The sequence below is a fragment of the Callorhinchus milii genome, unplaced genomic scaffold (genome assembly GCF_018977255.1).
Source record: "Callorhinchus milii isolate IMCB2004 unplaced genomic scaffold, IMCB_Cmil_1.0 Scaffold3, whole genome shotgun sequence".
Taxonomy (NCBI): domain Eukaryota; kingdom Metazoa; phylum Chordata; class Chondrichthyes; order Chimaeriformes; family Callorhinchidae; genus Callorhinchus; species Callorhinchus milii.
In genome coordinates, this window is record NW_024704744.1 from 57,196,878 (window position 1) to 57,210,377 (window position 13,500).

Below are 13,500 nucleotides of genomic sequence, written 5' to 3' on the forward strand. Positions count from 1 at the left end.
AGAGTGTTAGAGACAGAAAGAGTGATAGAGAGGTGTCTTAGAGACAGAAAGAGTGATAGAGAGAGAGTGTTAGAGACAGAAAGAGTGATAGAGAGAGTGTGTTAGAGACAGAAAGAGTGATAGACAGAGGGAGTGTGTTAGAGACAGAAAGAGTGATAGAGAGAGTGTTAGAGACAAAGAGTGATAGACAGATAGAGAGAGAGTGTTAGAGACAGAAAGAGTGATATAGAGAGAGTGTTAGAGACAGAAAGAGTGATAGACAGAGAGAGAGTGTGTTAGAGACCAAGAGTGATAGAGAGAGTGTGTGTGTTAGAGGCAGAAAGAGTGATAGAGACAGTGTGTTAGAGACACAGGGAGAGTCACAGAGAGAGAGAGTGTTAGAGTCGCGGAGAAAGAGTGTGTTAGAGACAGAAAGAGAGTAAGTCACAGAGAGAGTGAGGGAGTTGCTGAGTGAGATAGAGCTACACCCAGTCACAGAAAGAGAGACAGACACACACACTGACACACTCCTACAAAAAGACATAGATGCACACACAGAAAGACACAGACAGACACTGATACCCAGATTGGGACTCTCAGACACATAGGGAGAAGCTGCTGTACTGATAGAGATATTCATATGCAAAGGCACAGATAGAGACACAAAGTCACAGAGACGGACAAAGATAAAGACGCAAATACAGATAGACAGCTACACAATCTCTCCAAGAGAGGCCGGAGCATGACGACTGTTTTGCCACCAAGCGATGACAACTGTGATGCCTACACCTTCTTGAGCCGCCCAAGAGCTCTCAACCAAAAGAGGAAATACAGGGCTGGTGTGCCACCACCTCAGTGAGTGTCTGTGGAGAGAGGCGGGGGATCCTGGGCGTAGAGGTGCATGGGAGCGTGAGGTATAGGTGAGAACTTCACAGGGAAAACTTTGATGGAACTGGGAGAGAGGGGCATGAGGTGTGGGGAAGAAGCTTCCTTCAGAGCAGACAGTGTTGGGTGAGGAAAAGACCAAAAACAATGGCAGGATTTATAAACCGATAGAAGGAACAAGTTAAGGGGTAGAGGGAGGGAGTTCCTGATGTTATGGATGTAGTTGCTGAAGACACAACTATGTAGCGCAGAAAGGGTGGAGGATGTGCAGCAGACCCGAGTTGGCAGAGCAGAGGGGGCAAACAGAAGGGTGAGATAGAAGATGATCAGAGAGATAGGGAGGTGTTAGAGAGTAGTAATAATAATATTCTTTATATTTGATATAGTGCCTTTCACATCAGCAGCATGTCTCAAAGTACTTCACAGGATATAATGGCCAATGTTATCCGGGTAATTGTTGGCCACCACACAGGGAGACACCATTTTCCTTGAGAATAGTGCCATGGGATCTGCTCCCGCACAGTCACGTATGATGTTCTTCAGGGCTTTATCCTCAATCCTATATGAACCCCTTCAAACCAGCTTCTGCGCTGCCCATAGCACCATGACTGTCCCTGGTCAAAGTCACAAATTACATTCTCTCCATTTGTCACCTCGGCTCTGTCTGCCTTCTTGATCTCTCTGTCGCTTTTCAACACTGTCAACCATTCTATTTTTCTCCACCGGCTTTCCTCTCAGCTCTATCTTCACAGTTCTGTCCTTGACTAATATCATTCTTATCTATCTCCACTTCATATCTGCCAACGGCTTCTCCTCCCGCCCACACCATCATGTGTGGCATTCCTCAGGCCTCTTTCCTTGGTCTTCTCTTTAATATCTACATGCTACTACTCAGCGATGTCATCTGCAGGCATAGGGTAAAGTTTACACATATGTCGATAACCCCCAACTCTTATCTTCCTGTTTCCACCTTTGATTCTAGGACCACTGCTGTTCTGAATGATTGAATGTCGGACATCGAGTCCTGGATGAGAGCTAACTTTCTCCAGTTGAATGTTGACATGACAGAGGCCCTCTTGCTCGGCTCATGTCAGCACCTCCTCATTTCAACTGTCCTTTAAAACCCCACATCCATGTCTTGACCTGTTCAGCTTTCCCCCATCTCTGCAACATTTCCCTGCCTCTGCCACTACTTCTCACTTTGGGCCACTGAGACCCTTATCCATGCATTTCTCATGTCCAGGCTTGACTACGCCAACTCTGCTTGCTGGATTTCCCAACTTTTCCCTTCACAAGCTGCAGCCATTCAGATTTCTGCAGCTCATGCCCACTCCCGCCTGGCTTCCCATCCCCCAGAGGATCAAGTTCAAGATCCTCGTCCTCACTTTTAAATCCCTCTATGTTCTACCTCTATGGACTTCTAAAACCTTAGCAACATACCCACTCCCTCTGCTTGACAGGCACTGGCCTGCTTCACAATCCCCTTCTTGCCCACCCCACCATGGGCAGTTGGGCCTTCAGCCTTGCTGCCTGCACTCACAGGAACTCCTTCAATGTCCGTCTTACGACTTTCCTCTGACAACAACAACAAGATAAGATTTGTATAGCGCCTTTCACGTCGGGAGGACGTCCCAAGGCACTGGACAGGGAACAGCATTTCAGACCTGAGCTGGGGTCAGGTGGGAGAAAGGAGGGGGGTGACCAATGGCATGGTCGAAGAGAAGGGTTTTGAGGCGGGACTTGAAGGAGGCTAAGGAGGGGACGAGGCGGAGCGATTGGGGGATGGAGTTCCAGAGGTTGGGTGCAGAGTGGCTGAAGGCTCTCCCGCCAATGGTGGGGCGGGTGGGTTGGGGGACGTGGAGCAGAGCCGGCCGAGCGGAGGGAGCAGGTGGGTTGGTAGGGGTTTAGGAGGCCGCAGAGGTAGGGTGGGGTGAGGCCATTGACGGCTTTGTAGGTGATTACCAGGATCTTGAACTGGATCCTCTGAGGGATAGGGAGCCAATGGGGTCGGGCGAGAGTGGGAGAGATGGAGTCACGGAGTTTGGTGCAGGAGAGGACATGGGCTGCAGAGTTTGGGATTATCTGCAGCGTGTGGAGGGAGGAGTTGGGAAGGCCGACAAGCAGGACGTTTGCATAGTCGAGCCTGGAGGTGATGAAGGCATGAACAAGAGTTTCAGAGGCCTGAGGGGTGAGGTAGTGGCGGAGTCGGGCAATGTTACGGAGGTGAGGGAAGGCAGAGCGGGACATGGCTTGGAATTGGGGAAGAAAAGACAGATGAGGGTCGAACAAGACACCGAGGTTCCTGACTGGCTTGGTGAGTTGAAGTGTGCAACCATGGAGGTTGATGCTGCCAGAGTCTGAGGTGCTGAGGCGCTGGCGCGAGCCAATCAGGAGGGCCTCAGTCTTGTTCACGTTCAACTGCAGAAAGTTTACCCTCATCCAGGACTTGATGTCCGACAGGCAGTCTGTCAGGACAGCAGTGGTCCTGGAGTTTAGGGTGGAGGCAGAAAGATAGAGTTTGGTCTTTGACTTTGGTCATCTTCGAGAGCCATTTTGACGAGGTGATAAGCCTCTATATCAAATGCAAGGATTATTATTACTATTATTTATTTTAAATCACAATCTGCTGATTCATATTATTATATTGCCTCACAGAGACATGGTACCATTTAGCCCTGTATTACATGTACCTCTAGTAACACAGAGGCTTATTGTATGTCTGAGACACAACGTCCCAGCGTAAAATCATAACAGCAGTCCAGATTGCACTGGTTAGAAAAAACATTTTAAGAAATATTAGCTGAAACAATGGTGGAGAAAAAAATCTTTCTTTTTAATAAACAAGCAGATGCTCTTAACTATTCAGGACAAGTAAGTGGATTCAGACTGATAAACTGTAACACAAATAAATTGAAAGTGAAACTTAAATATTATTATTGTGTGTTCATCACTCATTTCTTCGTATTTCAGTTGTGAACCACCATGTTTTGGAAATATAATGTATGATAAAAGGGTTGTACGAGGAACTACGTATGGTCAGCATATGCTTCCGCTGGTGAGTATGTACAGAGCATGACTCCACTTTAATTGAGCCACTGGAGTCATTGCAGTCAAGTTTAAGTGATAATGAGAACTGATTTTACTACATTGACAAATGTTGCCGCGTAAGATTATGAATTTTGTTTGTGCATAGAAATAGTGTATCAGGAGGAGGCCATTCAGCCCATTCAGCCTGTTCCATTAGTTTATTAGATCTTGGCAGATCCTTTATTACCAATGCTCTGCCCTTTTGCCATGTCTTCCGAACCCCCTGAAGAAATGCTTCTGACCTGTAGTATGGACATTTCCAGGTACAGGTTTTAACATACAGAGGAGAAAGTGTAGCTCAGAAATAGGCATTATAACTCATATTGATGCAATTCAACTATACAAATGTTCATGTATAACTTATCACACTGTCATTTTATTCATGTCATCGATTGTTATTAACTGCTATGTTGAAAATCTGTTATACTGCAATAAATGGCTGTCTTAATCATACAAAATAATTTAATTGTGATGATGAAACCATAAGAGCAAATCCAATGTTGTTTAACATCGTTAGGGTTGCTTATCAAGGGTGACAGTTGCCTTGTGGGGAACTGTGCAAAGGTTTCCTTCCATTCTTGTTCAGAATGTGCATAATCAGCACATGAGAATTGGTGTCAAAAGCACTTCCTATGTATAAAGCTTGTGTACAAAATATACAGACAATTCGCTTTACAGTATATTCTGTGAAGCGCTTTGAGACATCTCGAAGACGTGATAAGGCACTACATCAAATGCAAGGATTATTATTATTATCAATGGCAAACTGACAACCCCAAACTCAATCATTTCATCACGCTGCTTTAAATTAGGGTACTGAGATACTGGACCTAGTTGACTGCGCTATAATGAGACTGCTCTGTAACTTCTACCCCAACAATTTTAAGTTCACAGATATTGTTTATTGCTTTGATTTTGGAAAAAATGCAATTTCAAAATACCTCTGGTTTTGAATATTCCAGATAAGCAGATTGCTTGTTTACTATGCTGTAGTACCACTTTCTATCTTTTGGTGGTGCTGCAGAAAATATAAATTTATACAGCACATTTGAGTACTTAGTGCAGACTGGCTAATGTCTTTCCATTGAAACACATTGTCTTCTATTTTAGTAGTAAATATTTTGTTTGTGTACCGATTTTATCTGATTTTGTTTTTTTTCACATGAGTTTGCTAAACGTTTCACTCTGCAGCTTCTTACCCCATTGTTTTAGAAAGGTTTCTAGAAATTGTTACAAAACAAAGTAAAGATTAAACTACAGTATCTAGATTTTGTTCAAACTCATATTGAAGAAGGAGAGCTTGATATTCAACACTGGTTAAACCAGAATAAATCATGGTGTTCCCTATGGTTATTGGTTATATGACCATAGGCCCCGCACTGGGTTCCACGAGCCAGTCACCCCATGTTCGACAGCTCCATTGGCTCCCCAACCCCCAGCGGATTGCATTCAAGATCATTGTCCTCACTTTCAAATCTGTCTACCGTCTTGCCTCACCCTACCTCTAGATTGTGATCCTCTAAACCTTACCAACCAGCCCACTCCCTCTGCTCTACAGGCACTAGTTTGCTTCGACAACAGCTATAAATTGCATTTATGCAGCACCTTTCACAGTCCCCTTCCTCACTGACCCACCGTTGACGATGGGGCCTTCAACTTGCCACCATTTTTTGGAACTCCATCCCGGAGTCCCTCCACCTCACCCTCTCCCTCACCTCCTTCAAGGCCCATCTTGAGACCTTCCTCTATTACTACTTCTCTTCAGTTATCTTTCTCCTTGTCCCCAACCCTCACAAATCCAACCCCCAGCTAAGATTAAAAAAAACTTGACTGCCCAGTGAATTAGGACGACCTCTTGATTCGTAAGGCTCTGTATAAATACAATTTGTTGTTGTTATCAACTAAGGCTCCCTTCCATTCCTGAGTACTAACCAATGTCTCTGACCAGAAAGTAAGTGTGTATGTGGATGTTGAGTTAGGACAGATCAGGATTTGGGCTGTAAGATACCACATATTATTGGTTGCCAACAATTACTGTTTACACTCAATCAATCAGTACATGAAGAATTCCCAATCACATGGGTAAGGTACTAGAGAATAGCCAGTGTCTGTGGATCTATACCCTAGCAAAGAGTCAGGAGATTCAGAAGCGAAGGATGGGCAAAATTAGTCACAAAATAAAAAATGGTAAGTGTGAATAATTGAGAAACAACATGTAACAATCTTCTTTTTACATCTCATCAACCTATAGTCAGCAAATCCTGATCCCATTGAGATCCAAAGGCAGCAAGAGTCTCAGAGGAGGGCAATTGCCAGAAGACGAGCCAAAGCACAACTTCGACCAGCTACACCAGAACCAGTGATTGGGAGGCAACACTCAGAGATACAAACAGGTAAGGCAGGAAGAGAGCAAGATTGAAAACTACCAAAGTACAAGATTGAAACATTAAATGCAGAAGCTGGTGGGAAACTAGCATTGTGCTATGTTATTGAGTGTAGATGTATAGGAATCCTGCAATATTAGCTAAATATCATGTTTCTAATCTGACCCTTGCTGCCAAAGAATGAGGAGACAATGAAAACATATCTATTTGTGATTCACCACTTCCTGTCATCACACATCAGAATAAAGCATGTTCAGTGTTGAGTCTTTAATTAATGCAATCCAGGTCCTTAAGTGTATTGAATTCTTAGAATCATGTGTACTAACTACCAATATTAGATGGAAAACAAATAATATGTCTGTAAGTAAGAGTTGAGAAAATATGAAAAGAAAATGATCAAAATATAATTTGATTTTTAATTGTAACATTTTAAAAGTTACGCATTTAAAACACAGCACAGTAAAATACAATACAAAATTACATTTGTATAGCACCTTTCACATCGGGAGGACCTCCCATCTGATATTTGGCCAGTAATTTTTAAATCTACCTGCTCTGTATTTAACTTTTCTGCAGTATTGTGTATGAATATTTTTCAATTAAAAATAGACATTCCCTGTTCGGTATCTGACTGTATTTACTTTATTCCCTTAGTTTTTTTGCCTTTTGGCTATACATCACTTATAATAATTGTTTGCTTTGTGATGAGAATGCAAGATTTTTGCAAACCAAAAATGTTGATATTAAAGAGATATAGTTGAGTACTTTAATATTTTGAATAATGAATGCCCTGAAATGCTTTTGAAATATGCTAATTAATCTATGCCACAAGACTATCTAAAACGTATTTAATTCTACTTAGGTTTGTCAAAATGAGTAAATCTAACATCTATGGAGTCCTGTAGCTCAGTGGTTAGAGCACTCGCCTTGCAAGCGAGAGACCTGGGTTCGATTCCAGGCAGGGCGAAACCTTGGGCAAGTTTACTTACTCCACGCGCCTAATAATAATCCCTCAAGAAAAAAAATAATAATCATTTAGTCACTTCAATCCACGACTGTTTGTGGGACACTGCTGTGCGCAATTGGCTGCCGTGTTTCGCCCACAAATATACAATCAATTCACTTTACAGTATATTCTGTGAAGTGCTTTGAGACGTCTAGAAGACGTGAAAAGTGCTATATCAAATGCAAGGATTATTTTAATTATCTTGGTATATTACCTTTCACGATAAGAGGATATCCCAAAGCACTTCTCAGGATATACTATAAAGTGAATTGACTGTGTTTTCTTTTGGGGGTGAAATGCGCCAGCCAGTTTTGCACACAGCAATGCCCACAAATAGCCATGGATTGAGTGACCAATTTTATTTGGGTATTGTTGATCAAGACACCGGGAGAAACACCCTTCTTTTTTTGAATAGTGCCATGGGATCTTTAACATCCACCTGAACAGACAGATAGGCTTCAGTTTAACATCTCATACAAAGGAAGGCACCTTCGACAATGTAGTACACCCCCAGCACTTCATTGGAGTGTCACCTTAGATTTTATGAGATCCAAGTTTCGATATGAAGCTCAAACATGCAACCTATTGACTCAGAGACAGGATTGCTACCAACTGTGCTAGCCTGACACAACAACAACAACTTGCACATACGTAGCGCCCTCCATGCTGGGTAGCATCTCAGAGCGATTAACAGTGACAGAGCCTGACTCTGAGTCGGGCGGGTAGGGGGGTGGTGGCTGTAAGCACGGTCGAAGAGGAAGGTTTTTAGGCGGTACTTGAAAAAGGGGAGAGAGGGAGCAAGGCGGAGGGATTGAGGGAGAGTGTTCCAGAGTTTCAGGGCGTAGTGGCTGAAAGCACGACCTCCGATGGTGAGGCGGAGGTTACGAGGGACGAGCAGGAGGTCGGTGCCAGTCGAGCGTAGGCACCAGGTGGTAGATTGGGACGTGAGGAGGTCAGAGAGGTAGGGAGGTGCTATAGAGTGAAGGGATTTGAACACGAGTGTGAGGATCTTGAAGTTGATCCGTTCGGTGAGCGGATGGAGTGGAGCCTGGCCAGAACTGGTGAGATGTGGGTACGGAGTTTAGTCCGGGTCAGTATGTGAGACAAAGAGTTCTGAATGATCTGGATCTTTTGACACACATATAATGCCAAGTTTGCTTTATCAAAGACCTTGTAAAAATATTCCAAACTGTTATACTTTAGAATGCTGCAACCCAGAACAAGGCTTTTGCTAGATCCTCACTGCATCATTTTAGTTTCACAATGATTCTATTATTTATCTCCTTTTCTATTTGTCAGAGTTATATCTAGAGGAGCTCAGCGATCGAATAGAAGAAGTTGATATGCATACTCAAACAGATGCATTCCTGGATAAACCATCAACACCGCTCTTTATTCCTGCAAAGTCAGGAAAGGATATAGCTACTCAAATTCAAGAGGGAGAGGTATGTTTTATATATGCAAGGTAATCTTGATCAACATGAATAGAGGCAAAGTAACAAGCTGATCCTTGCAAAGTATATTCTGAATGTATGAAACAATTTCATCAGGTCAGGTACTAGAGATAACAGATACTTATAGTGAACCTGTGGAACCTTGTAATGAGCCTGTGGAACAGGCTTCCAAGGTTGAAGCAAGAAGTGTTGATTCTTTCAAACACAGATTAGATAGTTTTCTTTTAGGAAATAACATTATGGGATATAGTACATAGGTAGTTTGGTACATATGTGCATGCGACCGCCAGGAAAGTGGAAGGTGAACTAGATGGACCTTGGTCTTTTTTCATCTAGCAGTTCTTGTAACAATGACAGGGGGGGGGGGGTCATCAAGCAGGGGAGATGACCATAGACCATAAAAAAAGTACTTTTCATTTGCATACCTCATCTAATAAGTCCACATACTCTAGTCTGGCAGAATCTCCAGCCTGCTGTGAATCAACAGTGGTAACTAATTAGATGTCATAAGGTGTGTGTCTCTCCATATTGATGCAAAATTACTGCTTTTCCTTTACCTTCATTGAAATGTGAAACTCAAAAATTAAATCTCTTCTAATGCAGTTAAACCTGGCAAGATATACTATAATAATAATCCTCGTATTGGATATAGCATATTGAAAGGATATCTCAAAGAGTTTCACAGGATTTATTGTAAAATATACTGACTGTGTCTTTTGTAGAAGAACGTGGAAGTCCATTTACATGCAGCACTATGTGGAGTCCTTTAGCTCAGTGGTTAGAGCACTCGCTTTGCAAGTGAGAGACCTGAGTTCAATTCCAGGCAGAGGGCGAAACCTTGGGCAAGTTTCCTTACTCCACACAGAGCTTAATAATAATCCCTTCAAAAACCCAAAACAATAATAAATTGGTCATTTTCAATCTACGACTGTTTGTGGGACATTGCTGTGCGCAATTGGCTGCCGCGTTCGCCCACAAATATACAGTCAATTCACTTTACAGTGTGTTCTGTGAAGCGCCTTGGGACGTCCTCCCGACGTGAAAAGCGCTATATCAAATGTAAGGATTATTATGACACAAACAGCCAGGAATTAAAATAACTATGTCCAATATGCCAATAAAAAAGGTTATGGTTAGGCAAAAAATATTAACGCTTCTATGAATCAAAAGCATTGTGCATTGGTTATTGAAATGTTACCTCAGTGATTCAGTCCCCTTTGTTCCTGCCTTTTAGCTTTTTGACTTTGACGTTGAAGTGAGTCCAATGTTAGAGGTACTCGTGGGAAAGACTATTGAACAAGCTCTGCTGGAAGTAATGGAAGAAGAAGAGCTGACTAACTTACGTGCTCTGCAGCGTGACTTTGAGGAGCTTCGAAATGCAGAGCTTGCAGAGGTACAACGTATGGAGGAGAAGGAGAGACGGCATAGAGAAGAAAAGGTAAACTTTATTCAGGCATGAGATATTTTTCCACAATAATGCATACTTTTACACCGGAATAAAAAGGCTGAGTGAACAACAGTGAAGTTTTTAAGATTTAAGATTTTTAATGTTTTTCCAATCCTTCCCAAAGACAGGCACATGTAGAGATGCCAGAGAAAAAGAACTAACTAGCTTCCCAGTTATTTCTGTGTTCAAATTTGTGTCAGCGCACAACTAACATTTCTCTTGTTGTGATATCAACACTGTTTAATTCTGATTTCAACAGGTAATACTTGTGTGATATTTTTCAGAAACGTCGCATTGAACAACAGCAAGCCGTGCTAATGAAGGAGAAGGAGAGTGCAGAAAAGATTGCAGCCCGTGCATTTGCTCAACAGTATTTAGCTGATCTGGTTCCTGCAGTCTTCACTACACTTCGGGATAATGGCTTCTTCTATGATCATGTGGAACGAGGTTTGCATTAAATTAATTTTGAGTAATAAGGAAGACTACTAAAAGAGAGCAATCTGATATCCATTAATTCATGGTCTCGCCTTTCCTTGCTAAATACTCAGCATACCTTGGCCTATTATATCAATATGATTTGGCCAATTCACAGAATTAGGCATTTGTTTGCTTTGCTCGAGCATATACTCAAGGTGATGATTTTTTTAAAATGGAGATTTATTAAATGCCTATTAGAATGCATTTTACTCCTTGTTGAAACATTTTCACTTAACATTCATTTGCCGTGCTATCCTTTTCACAAAGATCATCAAATATTTCTGGCTTTTAAAACCTATCCCATTCTGTGAAATAGTCAAACACATACTACATCAAAGCAAAATAAGACATACAGGAGTAAAAAAAAATTTTTTCTCCCATCAGACGTAGAGAAAGAATTCCTTCCTTGGCTGATGAAACAGGTGCAGCATAGCATGGGTCAAGAAATTCTGGGAAGAACGATATTGGACAGTAAGTAACTGACTGATTCACTCACTCAAAAATGTTGTGATTTGTTCTGTCAACCCCGATTACATTACATTAGCAGCAACCAAACGACGTAGAAGTTGGCCATTTTTTCACGGTTCATTAGAATGCTCCCTCTGGGATACTGGGCACAGATTATAAGGTTGCACTATATAAAAGCAAGCTGACATGGATTCAACCAATATAGCTAACATATTTGACAAAAAATTACATTAAACATGTATACCTAAAATAAATTTAAAGGAAATTTAATTGATCTAATTAACTTTTTCATTATATTGAAATATTTGCTTCGTTTTACAGTAACCAAACTTAATTTAAGAATATATATACTATATTTTTATATTCTTGTATATACGTTTTACAAGGATGATACCGGAACTGCAAGGTTATACCTATCAGGAAAGGTTGAACAAGCTTGGACTCTTTTCTCTTGAAAAGAGAAGGGTGAGGGGTGATGTCTTTAAAATTATGAAAGGTTTTGATATGGTAGACATGGAGAATATGTTTCCATTTGTGGGGGAGACCAAAACCAGGGGCCATAAATATAAAAATTGTCACCAATACATCAAACAGAGAAGTCAAAAGAAACTGCTTTACCAAGAGAGTTATGGGAATGTGGAACTTGCTACCACAAAGAGTAATTGAGGCGAATAGCATAGATGCATTTAAGGGGAAGCTAGATAGGTACATGAAGGAAAAAGGAATAGAAGGTTATGCTGTTAGGCTTAGTTGAGGAAGGGGAGGAGGCTCATGTGGAGCATAAATGCTGGCATAGACCAATTGGGCTGAATGGTCTGTTTTTATGCTATATATTCTATATTAAATCAATTTCATTGAAAAAAGGAAGCAGGTGCCATCATTTGCTCTTAAAGCAAGTTCGCAGGACTATGGGGAGAGAGCGAGGGAGTGGGATTGATTTGGATAGCTCTTTTCAAAGAGCCGGCACAGACACGATGGACCGAATGGCCTCCTTCTGTGCTGTATAATTCTGATTTGATGATTTCAGTTGTATCCCTATAAATGTGTTTTCTGTATCATTTCTTTAAAAAAAACAAGTATCTTTATTTGTGTTGTTCTCCCTTCCCCCAACCTTCATTTGCAGTGGTAATTCGTGAAATAATGAAGACTAGAAAAGTGAATTTCAAGCCGGTGCAAGTTGATCAACCAGTTCAAGCCTGAGGAAGAAGTGTACTTTGGGTAAAGAATAAATCCCAGAAATCAACAACATGATGCTCCTTAACCAGTTTTTGTTTTAAATAAACTATCGAACTTGTGAAGAAAATGGTAATGTGACATGTAAATCTATTGTATAAGTTAGTATTTTGTTCACCTACTTGTGTTTATTCTATGCAACCTGGCAAGAATTTTAATTTTCAGATATCAACATCAGGTTTCTTGCTTTGGAGATTACTTTAGTGAAATTATAAAAAGACCGGTATCAGGATTTTTTTCTCTTTTTCAAAGTACTGCATGCTAAAATGTCATAGGAAGCAAAATATTTGTTTTGAAATGCTTTATAAAAGTACAAGCGTATGAAAAAAATATGCCACATGTGTTGTGAGGTTTTACAAACTTTCTGCTGTGTATTGCCTCTAGATGTCACTTTTGTTTAATTTCATGAAACCTATTTACATTAGGTAGTATGCCAGCTGAGAAAATCATGTATTTTAATTTCTCTTCCCTCTTTGACATATATGAGGGAGATTATAAGATTACACCAGTGGCCATTTAGTGATCTTAATGCTTTTCATAACCTTAAACACCTTCAAAGGATTTTAATTGAACTGGAACTGGCCTCCTGTCTTTAGCCACTTGGATTTTATTGAAAATTGGTACAGTTGGATCACATCTGTAAACCTTATGTGGTGGGATCCCAACTTGTGTCTAGCAACTTATTGGATTTTTGCCAAATACGATAAAACATTTTTTCTAGTCAGACGCATGTGCCCTTTTGATGTTGTTTGACCTTGCTGGAAACTACATATGTATTTATGTTGCTCATATGCATGGAATTGTAGAAATGACTACTTACCAGATACTCAATTAATTTAAAAGTTATCATGACTAAACTTTTCTGTTTGTGTGTGGTCACTTACAAAGTAGTGTCATGCCAACAGTTCCCAGCTTTGCACACTTAAAATATTTGCCCAAGTGGTTTTGCCTAAGTATCTTAAGTGCATTTCCACTACCAAGATTTTTTTAAAACAAGTCATTTTTGTTTACAGTGAATTTGAATCCTAATAATCATGTTTAGTGCTTTTTGAATCTTATTTAAAACAATTTAGTGGGTTC

General features: G+C 40.9%; 1 protein-coding gene across 1 annotated transcript; it reads left to right on the plus strand.

Annotated features, from left to right (window-relative positions):
• The first annotated feature begins 410 nt into the window (after nt 1–410).
• On the plus strand, nt 411–13,277 carry rsph3 (radial spoke head 3). Its single transcript, XM_007893887.2, has 8 exons — nt 411–834; nt 3,835–3,919; nt 6,203–6,344; nt 8,641–8,786; nt 10,030–10,233; nt 10,527–10,689; nt 11,104–11,190; nt 12,311–13,277. The coding sequence occupies exons 1-8, from the start codon at nt 722–724 to the stop codon at nt 12,385–12,387; spliced, it is 1,017 nt and encodes a 338-aa protein (XP_007892078.1). The 5' UTR covers nt 411–721; the 3' UTR covers nt 12,388–13,277.
• The last annotated feature ends 223 nt before the right edge of the window (nt 13,278–13,500 follow it).